General features: G+C 34.6%; 1 protein-coding gene across 1 annotated transcript; it reads left to right on the top strand.

Annotated features, from left to right (window-relative positions):
- The first annotated feature begins 2,541 nt into the window (after window positions 1-2,541).
- Window positions 2,542-6,293, top strand: LOC114713248 (uncharacterized). The gene is made up of 4 exons (XM_028897856.1): window positions 2,542-2,996; window positions 4,929-4,967; window positions 5,603-5,687; window positions 5,788-6,293. Exons 1-4 carry the CDS (start codon window positions 2,628-2,630, stop codon window positions 5,868-5,870), a joined length of 576 nt encoding a protein of 191 aa, XP_028753689.1. The 5' UTR covers window positions 2,542-2,627; the 3' UTR covers window positions 5,871-6,293.
- Window positions 6,294-10,714: the final 4,421 nt, after the last annotated feature.

Raw genomic sequence — 10,714 nt, 5'->3', positions numbered from 1 at the left:
TTGCCACGTTCCTCGTTCCATCGCATTACAGAACACCCTTCGCCTCCGCCAAACAACTTCTACATTTTATCATATGTTCCCTTCTCCTTCCATTTCTTTATTTTATTTTATTTTATTTTATTTTTACTTAGGGCCTTACTGCGATATATCTCCAATTTTTCATATATTATAAATAACAGAGTCCGATTGTTTTTTTAAGTTTTGTATAATGCGTGTAGTTACTTAATCAAGCTTTAGATGCCGCATGAAATCATCTTAATTACATTATATTATGTACATACAATTTTTTTTGTCTGTTATACATATCATATTATCAAAGCTTGACATTGTTTTTGCACACATGCTCAGAGACTTGTTTATATAAAAAACCATTTTACTCACCACATATTATATTAACATTCATTTCTATAAATTCATTTTTATAATATATGAAGGTATTATTACCTCATTTTTTTAATATAAAATTTAGATAACTAATTTTTAATATTAAAAAACTTAGTCAGATTAATTATGTGTAGTCTATAAATATTGTCTTTCATATATATTTTTATTAATTGTATGTAAGTAGATTGAAAGCCTAAATATTGTCTTTCCTGTATATTGTAAGTAAATATTTTATTAATCGTATGTAAATAGTTATAATCTTTTTTTTTTTTGGTGAGAAGTTATAATCAAATTGAACATCTGATTACTTTTCAAATTAAGGACAGGAGTAGCATTACTTATGAGGGATATATTTCGAGCTTTTTCATCAATTATTAAATTTTTTTCTTTTTCAACCATTTTCAAGTATGTTGAATATATATGAAAAAGTGACAGATATATTGATGTTTCGGAAAATGACCACAAAATACCATATGAAAATAAAAAAGACAAAACAGGCATCTAAATAAGTAAAATGATCAAATTGGCATGAGGTACTAATTTGGAATTTGCACTTTTGGTGTAAAAACTGAAATACCTTGATTGTTTCTGAAGTATATTGCCTTGTCTAGAATAACTCATACTCCCTGAGATTGTCGCCGTTGAGTAGGTCGCTAAAGTAATGCCAATTGTGATAAACAGGTAGGAAGCTTGAATATTGTTCTTCATAAAATATTTTCAATGAGTCCTCAAAACTTAAAATGTTATTGTCTAGCATTTTTCTTTTTGGTTTCGTCTCTGTTCTTTGCATAAAACTATTTTCAGAAAATATGAAGCTGCCTGATTTCCTAGTATTATTAAACCATTTGCTCTGAATTTTACAAAATACATACTGGGATTTACAACTTTTATAGTGAAAGTGACCACTTTGTTAATGGGTTTTACAACTTGTTTTTAAGAGATGGGCAACTTGTTTCTAAAAACTAATAAAATTCCACACTGAATTTTACAGAACACATAGTGAGATCTACAACTTTCGCAGTAAAAATGAACACTTCTTTAATGGGTTCTGCAACCTGTTTTTAAGGGATGAGCAACTTGTTTCTAACAACTAATAAAATTCCATGCTGAATTTTACAAAACACATCGTGGGATTTACAACTTTCATCGTGAAAATAATCACTTCTTTAACGGGTTTTGCAGCCTATTTTTAGGAGATAGGCAACTTATTTCTAAAAACCAATAAAATTCCACGGTGAATTTTACAAAACACAGTGAGATTTACAACTTTCGTAGTGAAAATGACTATTTTTTCAATGGGTTTTGCAACCTGTTTTCGGGGAATAGGCAACTTCTTTCTAAGAACCAATAAAATTCCATACTGAATTTTACAAAACACATAGTGGGATTTACAACTTTCATAGTGAAAATGACTACTTCTTTAATGGGTTTTGCAACCTGTGTTCAAGTGAGAGCAACTTATAAGCGTAAATAAACCATTTAGTGGATGTGCACCTGAAATATATCATAGTAAACATTGAACCATTAACTTTCATAGCTAACTACATGTATAATGAAATGTACCATTCACGTAGTAGTATTTACCAAAAACCAGTAGGTATACAATAGCAGTTACATTACATAATTGCTTGTCACTATTTTCTAATTTCTACTACATCATTCACCAAATACTAAATATAAACCCTCAAACCTAACAATCATGTCCCCATTTCATCATGAGGCAAAGACAAAAATGAACAACACAAACCCCACTATCAACTTCTACTTACTTACGTAATGTCATAGGTTCACTCTCTTTCTTACTACAAACCCTCTTTCTTGCGATCAAAACCCGTTAAATCAACAATGTTTACAGAATGGTGATACGGAGGAGTAAGATAATAGCATTTTCAAAAACTATCAACTTAAACTTACCTCCAACATTCCTTTTTTTTTTTTTTCACGTGTTTCATCAATGTCTTCCTTTATTTACTTTTTTTTCATTTTCAACTTCTTTTTCTCTCACTCAAATGGGTATTTCAGTCTTTATGTCAAAAGTAAAAATTTTAAATTGATACCTCATGTCTATTTTACTTATTCGAATACCTATTTTATTATTTTGATTTTCATATGATATTTTGTGGTTATTTTTCTTAATATTTTGTGGATACATCATGGATTGCCTTCCGGTGGTTCCGTGTACTGTGTGCTTATCCGACCCTCACTGATGCTACGGTGGCGAATTTACCAGAGAAGAAAACGCAATGAGGCCTTCTTCACCTTCTTCTAAGAACAGAGAGCCCAAGAGAAGAAGCCGCCCCTCATCGCCGGCGGCAGCGGCGAGTGGCCGATCTACTGCAACTCTTGTCGCCAGTGACCTCGTTACCGTTACTGACTCCACCTCTCTCTTCGAAGATCAACAATCTCAAGACTACTACGCTAATTCTAACCCTAACCCTCGGAGCTTCCCTTACAGTGTCAAACAGCAATGTTGGGACAAGGCCGAGAAGATCAGAGGACGAGACCCCGACCGTTGGCGCAGGGACGCCCTTGGCAACATGGTCTTTCGCAAGCTTGTAGGTTGCCCCGGCTGTCTCTGTCACGATTACGATCATATTGTCCCTTATTCTAAGGTACTTTAGTTTTTTTTGAATTGGTTGTGAGGCTATGGTTACTTCTACACCGAGGGGGATTCTCTGTTATCTTGCACGAATATTCTGCTTCATGCTTATCAATGTCACTTTTAAGAGATTGCCTTTAAAGCTGTGTCAACGAGATGCTGTATCTGAAGTCACTCTTCAATGGATGTAGTGGCCATACAAACCGTAGCTATGGCAATAGCTAATTGTGTCTCTTGATTGCTTAAAACTTTCCTTAAAATTCTGGCTGACGTTCCCTTAAGAGGGGATTGCCTTGTCCAGACTATGTTAGACACTGTGGAAGATGGATACTTATCTGATGTCCTTCTCTGCACAGAAAAGTATTGTGACACAGTAGCAAGTTGTTGGGCGGCTTGAGAGCGCCTTTTTTTCCCCCCTGCGCAAAGAATTGGTTTTCAACTTTTTGAGCACTTAGAACGGTTTATTATATGAACAGTAGGACAACTTATAACTCGTTAATGAAAGTAACAGAGTCATGGTGAATTTCTTAATAAAAGGATGAAAGTGAAAATTATGCATGAGAAGATGAATGTAAGGTAATGATATAGGGTCGCCATTCTTAGGATAAAGCCTCATAAACATTTAAAGTTTGGTTAGAAGACTTCCCTGTGTCACAGAATAACTTCATTGTCTTCTCACGTTAGTGATTTAATATGCTGCAGTCAGAGTTCAGCGCTCCTATAACACATGCCTATTTCCAGGTTGGTATGAGCCAATGAACATGGCAGTTAAAAGATATTCCGAAAGGAATTGACTCACTGCCCACTTTTGTGTTGTCACAAACCAAATACTACAACTATCAAGTTATTCTTAATAAAAGGATGTTATCAAAGTTTACTAATTGGGGCAGCGGAGGGGGAATTCCGTGGTCCATGGACTACAGACAGGAATGTTACCAAAGTTTACTACTTTCCAGCACTTTGCTTTTTCTTGATGCTTAAAATTTGACTGTTGTGCTGTTTGCAGGAGATAAATTTTACATATTCCACAAACTTGTTGCAAAATCATTGTATATAAAACCTATTGGAAATTGCACTGTTCACAGAACGGTGAAAAGTGCAGCTTAGATCTAGCTACAATATGAATGGAATTCTGCCATTGCAAGGTTCTTTTAACTGCTAAATATATATAGTATTAATTCGCATTTGATCAGTAATTTAAAGCTTTCAGCTATGTGCTATACTGAATTTGCATGTCTCTCTCTCTCTCTCTCTGCATGAAGAGCCATGTACAGCATTCAGGGATAAAATTCTTTCAAACGGCTTTTACTTTGCAATTTCTTTTTCAAAGGTTTTGAGTTTTCCTCTGCTTAAACTGATAATTAACGCAGAAATGAATACAATACAAAAAGGAAGCATAAACTAAAGTTTTCCTGAGAGGGAATAATATAATCATAAACTATTTCTTAGCATCTAGAACCGACCTCATCTATGATCTCCAGTTATGAACTATTCGAGACACTGCTAGGACGTCTTTTCAAGAAACCAAGGCTTCATGAAGTCCTTCCATTCCCCCTTTACATTTTCCAGTGTTAGATTGCGCATAAAGCATAAAGGTGGCATCTTTGAAGCAGCAAACTTTACCAGTCTTGGGAAGAACAGATTCTTGAGATAATTTAAAATACCCAAATAAAGAGAAAGATATAAGCTCAATTCCCTGCGTAAATTGAGAACTTCAATTGCAGTTATTGTTGCCTTCTTTGGTTGTTTTAACATTAATGCCAGTTATTGTTGCCTTCTTTGGTTGTTTTAACATTAATGCCTTGCTGAAGCCATGATTCATGATGAAGATTTGTCTCTTCATGTTAGAAAGCAGTCGTGTTAGGAAGTTAATCAATTTTTTGACAGATTTGATTTTGTTTTTCCCATTTCCACACGGATTCATTTGGATGCTTTCAAATTATAGGGAGGGAAAAGCACACTGGAAAATTGCCAAGTCTTACAGGTATGGTTTGTTTCTTCTCTGTTTCCATCTTGAGGAGAGAGAGGGGATCGGTGTGCTCCTACAATGACTTGCAATACACTGTAACGTCCGTAACCAGATCAATAAAATTTAATATTGATTATGCATTATGTTGATAACTTCCAAGGTTCCTGTATATTTAAAATATTGGAATTATCATCCATTAAGCATTGTTAACAGCAGACATGCGGAATATTATTAATCGGAAGGTTTAATGCAATGCATATCAAAGGATTCCATGCTGATACCCTGGTATATTTGTGTGTGTTTATGTGGAGTCTCTGGGCCTAATAATTGTAATTGTACGTTCCTCTTTGGTTCAGCTTCCAGGCCCTGCACAATAATCATGTGATGCTGAACTGTAAAATATATTAATGTGTTGTATGTTTACCAGAATACCTGATAGTAAACAAATAAAAGTTATAACTAAGTTATGTCCTTTTTCCTTTCGGGTTCTTCGCTTCCCTCTTTCAGTATCGTGTGAATGCAGGTGGATAACTGATGAGATAGGCTCTAATTTTTATTTTTCATGCAGAAATCGCAATAATTTAGTTCGTTTCTTATTGAGTTGCTTTAAATAATTTTCATCTGCAAGACTCTCTTCCATATTTCTACAGGCAACAGTTAATCGATCAAAGGGAAATCGAACAGAGATGAGCAAAGCTGAGCTTATCCAGAAGAGTTCTTATTGCAGGGTATCAGGTATTTATGACCTTTCTAAAGCTCTTGTTCGGCTTTCACTATGAAATTAGCTTGATACGGTAGCAATTGGAACTTCGTCGTTGACCTAAATGCGATACAGGTCGTGATATGGATCTTCTTGAACTGTCCGCTTATGGCAACGTGCACCGTGAGCCAGATTCCGGAGGCTGTAGAATCCAATGAACAATCCTAGTCATATATTCCTCTATGTTTGATTTCTAGATAGGGTTAAATGATGACCTTGTGGCTAATTTCTCCTCTCAAAACTTGAGGCTTCGTCTTCGAGCAGACGCAACTGCGAAGAATTTGATGGCTCTGTCGTCTGCCAAACGATTCATATGTTGAAAGAGTGGCTGCATTTATGCGCTCTCGCTTAATGGAGAAATTGTAGACATTTTTTTTATCAGAAGAATTCATGAAGCCCAATTTAACCAAATTCTTGAATACTAAAATTGGTATGAAACCTCAATGTATCATGCTGGAAGAGTGGCTGAGGTCTCTCTATACTTCAAGTACAAGAATATGTTGCTTGGCAAACAAGTACGAAGATATATTTGATTTTTTTTCCCTTTTCGATATCAATAGGAAAATTATCAATATTATGATGATTATGATGATTATTATTAGCTAGGACCAATTTTTTGATAGGTCATTAGTCTAGAGACTTTCAGGCCAAAAAAAAAATAATAATCGAGAGATTCGGGCACGTTTACGTTAGTGTAGGTAAAAATAATAGGAGTGTTAAAATATAAAGTCCTTCATAATTTGGAGATTCAAATTTATTAATTCTCAACATAATTTCTGATTGTTATTCATCAATAGATGAACGTAGGTTAACTTATTTCTGGATCTTCTTCGCTGACGGATTTATGTGGCCCTAGCAAGCAACGGAATGGACAATCTTCTTTTGACGCATGGCTTTTGCATGGTTGAATTACTGTCTCCATTAAAAAGGTATTTGATTTGCACTTGAATATCTTACTCTTACCATCACAGATTTGGGAATCCCATCTCTCTCTTTTTGCCCAACGGTTCATCAACGTCCTCTGCCTTTTAGCATCAATCTGAATCTTCTATTTATGTTTTTGTCTGGTTTCATAAGACCCACACAATCCCTAGTCCCATGAATGATTAGTGAAAGTATAGAGGAGGGGGTGGGGGGTTACCTTCCATTCAATTTGTGTTGCTTTTCTTTTAAATCTCAAAAGCAATGCCTCACATGCGCTCTTTCAAGTTTCAACTATGCGCCTTTCCAACACTGTTTTGTTCCCTTTTTTGCCTTCATTTTTTTAAGACGCACCTCCATTTTTAGTGCTAGTGCTCTCCCTTCCTCCCCATGTCAATTCAAAATCAATCACTATACGTTTGACTTTATTAACTTTCTCATCAAGTAACCTCTTTGACTTCATTACTTCCTCTCAAGTTCAACCCGATCGCACTCATGGCCTTCCACCTCACACTTTAAAAATAATAACAATGATACGGTAGTGCTAGATTTTGCTGAAAAAAAAAACAATAATACGATAGTGGTAAATAGTCCACTCCATAAATCTATTGCATATTGACCATCAAATAATCTAATGTATTGGAGTAAAAATTGTCTGCAAAAAAACGTCAGTAGTAAAGAAAAAAGGTTCTCCAGTGAATAACTTTGAAGTGTAAATGTCAAAAAGTGTCATAAACTCAATATGGTGAGTCTAAGTCACTTGTATATAGTTGTCCATAAAATTCAAAATTCCAATACACCCCTTTTAGTTCTAAATATAAGAGTTAATAGGAGAATCTGTTTTGGTTTTAAATGTGAGTTCTTGATCTACTTTATCATCCAAATTTTATTTTTCTCTTAAAATATCCCTCTTAATTATACATATTAAGAGAGTTTTTTACCAAAAAAGTAATTTCCAACACAAGTGATTAGAATGAATATTTTAGAAAAACTAATACACATTTTATAAATAATTAACTTAATTAATTTTCTTGATCCCTACAAATTAGTTATTTAGCTCTTATATTTAGGATTATAGATAAAATTATGATATCAAGAATAAGAATGTGGTTCATCATCTTGTCATCTCATCTCCAACATAAGGTAAAAAGAAGATTAAGTTGGAGAGTTAGTGGGAAGTTGACTCCACGTCCACTAAAGTTGACAATAGAATTGACTAGGAACACGATTAAAAACGATTAAGAGCTGAAATAACTGCAGAATCGCTTTTCTTAATTGAGTCAACTTTTGAAGTAGCCGTGCTTCATGACACCACGTCCTGCTTAAGCGACCATGGTTTGGTGTTAACAGTATGATACAAAATTACGAAAAAGTGTGCTGAAAATGGCTGACCAACAACTGCTTCTATCAAATTATAATCAAAAGAGCATTAAGTAGTTGAAAGCAATGGAAGAAATGGTGGGACCAATTGCAATTAGGCATTCTGCAAAATGGGTGGCCAAAAGAAAGAAGCACTTTTGACATGGTAAGCAACTGTGCTATAATTTGTCATGATCCAACTCCATCAGATTAAGACTTCGCTTTATTATTATCTTCTTCTCCTTTTTCCTCTTCTTTTTTTCTTTTTTACTTCTTTTTCAACAGAAACTCATCATCATCGGCCTGGCGTGTTCACCTGGTGAAAACCCATTATTAGTAAACTAAACTCAACTTTCTGGTCATGCAAGTTAGGTAATAGGCACTGTCACTAACCTCTGTTTGGACGGTAAATGTTCACAACTCTCTGGTTGTACATATTTTTCAACAGAATCTGTGATTTTAAAATATAGGCATTCACAATATTTCTTTTCAATTTTCTCTTTCGATTAATGAAATGCTTATAATTGTAATATTATCATATAACATACGTACTTATTGGATGACACATGATGATCAAATTACTTAATCACAGGTGGTTGCATAAAAGAATTATCTTAAAATTATTTACTTGTAAGCATATAAATATATCAGAGGCGAAGTTCTTAGATATCTAGAATATTTATATATGCCTCTGCAATTTTTATTACCAACCGAATACATATAAAGAGATGAATGTGTGGGGTTGTTGAGAGGCAAACAGATAAAATTTGGGAATTGGGGATACAATCAATGGAATAAAAATCAACCAAAAGACAATTATGAGTCATTTTCATGAGAGACTCTGCACAAAATGGAAAATGAAAATTGGAGGGATATATCCTAAACATGTGGGTACAGTTGAGTGCAATGGAGGAGGGTAGATATGAAGGGAAGGCAGTAATGGCTAGGAATTTATGATGATGATGCTTGCTTCCAACTGTCTTTTTTAGGGTTTAATAATTGAAATTTTTGGGGATAGGCATACGGAGGAAAAGAGATGAACAGTTTCTGTCCTGTGAAAAAAAAAAAGGAGAGAAAGGGCAGGCAAAAAGGAAAAGATAGCAAAAGCAATAGAGAGTGCCAAGAGGGTTGGTGTCATTTTCGAGCGTTTGGGTCCCACCCACAAACTCATCACATGTGGCCTGTATTAGATTGAAGCAATCAAATATCTTAAGTGTTTTCTTCTGGTTGGTTCATCAAGTACACATGTTGAGCTGATTTTTTTCCAAGGATCCTCCAAAGACCTCCATGAAAAGGTTATATTTCATTCATTTCTTCAGGCCCTTTTCAGATATTCCAATTTATTACCAATCAGCTGGTCAAAAAAAAATTTATTACCAATCAACAGAATTGATGGTTATGACAGTAATTGCTTCGCTCAGGCTTGAGATTGAGTTGCAGTACAAATTCAATCTTTAGACAGGCCATGATTAATTAGACAAAAATTACAATTTGACGAGTAGTTATAATTTTATTCTAACAACATTTAAGTGTTTAATCCATGAATTGAAGGGACAGAGCCTTGCGTCTGATTCCTAAGAGGGTACGTGATTGTTGAAAGAGAGACTATTAGTCAATATGTGATGAGCAATTGTTATCTTGAAGCAAATAAAGCTCAGGTATGGAAGTGATGGAATGCTCATGCATATGGAATTGAATGGTAATTGGAAATTGATGCATGGGAGAGTTAAGTAGAAAGAGTAACTTTTTACCTTTCTTAAGCAAATTTCTTTCAAAATAAGGAGATTCATTCTAGCACTAAATCCATAGAAACCATTAATCAAACAAAAGATTTTCCTTAATCAGCAATTAAAAAGTCTTCCCTCTTTCTCATTTGAGTGTAACCTTATTTCTTATTCACCCATCATTTGAGTTGCAGTATCTTTCATAGTTCATACCATGTGCTTTTTTTTTGGAAAAAATTAAATAGAAATAAATTGAATAATCATGTGTCAATTGTGGACAAGCATAAATCTGTTGGCATAGGTGAGGAAGATAGATACCCAATTTGAGGGGTAATTTAATGCTGGAAAGTTCGAGAGATGCATGCTTTTCTTTCTTGTTTTTTTGCCCTTTTATTGAGTTCTCATGTGATTTTACAAAAAAAGAGGGGAAAATATCAAGGAGAATTTTTCTAGTGGTCCAGCTTTTCTGCAACTTGTTTTGATCCCACGGATCAGAAAAGGAAAGCTACTTGGCCTTTTTAATAGATGCAAGTCCATCCTCTCAAGTGCTAAAGGATGATCTGAAACATCAATTCTCTCTGCCATGTTAATTCTCCACTTTGGCCCCACTATATTCTTCCTTCTCTCTTATTCTACCAGTGTGATTCTACCAGTGTGCCAACTGTAGGAATGACTTTAAGCACATATCATGAGAAAGCAGATCTCTGGTGCTTTCTTTATCCCAAATTTACTTCTGATGATAAACAAATTCAATGCTAATATGTAATTCAGTAAACTTATATACATGTATTTGAATATCTGCATTTGCCTACGTCCATCGGCTCATTAAGTCTTAAGTAGAAGGTTTTTTCCGACATTACAGCAATTTAGACGTCACATATGACATAAGTATCCACTATCCACTGCTTTCACTTGCTATTTTTGTGTGGTTATATTTCTCAAGCTGGACTTTTGATCTCATCTTTACAAAAAGCAGATACTGTTTCTGCAGTTGAGGT

This window comes from Neltuma alba, unplaced genomic scaffold (assembly GCF_004799145.2).
Source record: "Neltuma alba isolate B1F8T4 unplaced genomic scaffold, ASM479914v2 tig00011420_pilon, whole genome shotgun sequence".
Classification (NCBI taxonomy): Eukaryota; Viridiplantae; Streptophyta; class Magnoliopsida; order Fabales; family Fabaceae; genus Neltuma; species Neltuma alba.
This window is presented reverse-complemented; position numbering and strand designations above follow the sequence as displayed.

Coding starts and splice junctions, on each gene's coding strand:
- LOC114713248 (XM_028897856.1), top strand. CDS start 2,628: ATGAGGCCTTCTTCACCTTCTTCTAAGAACAGAGAGCCCAAGAGAAGA. Junction 4,968..5,602: donor AAAATTGCCAAGTCTTACAG/GTATGGTTTGTT, acceptor ATATTTCTACAG/GCAACAGTTAATCGATCAAA. Junction 5,688..5,787: donor TTCTTATTGCAGGGTATCAG/GTATTTATGACC, acceptor AATGCGATACAG/GTCGTGATATGGATCTTCTT.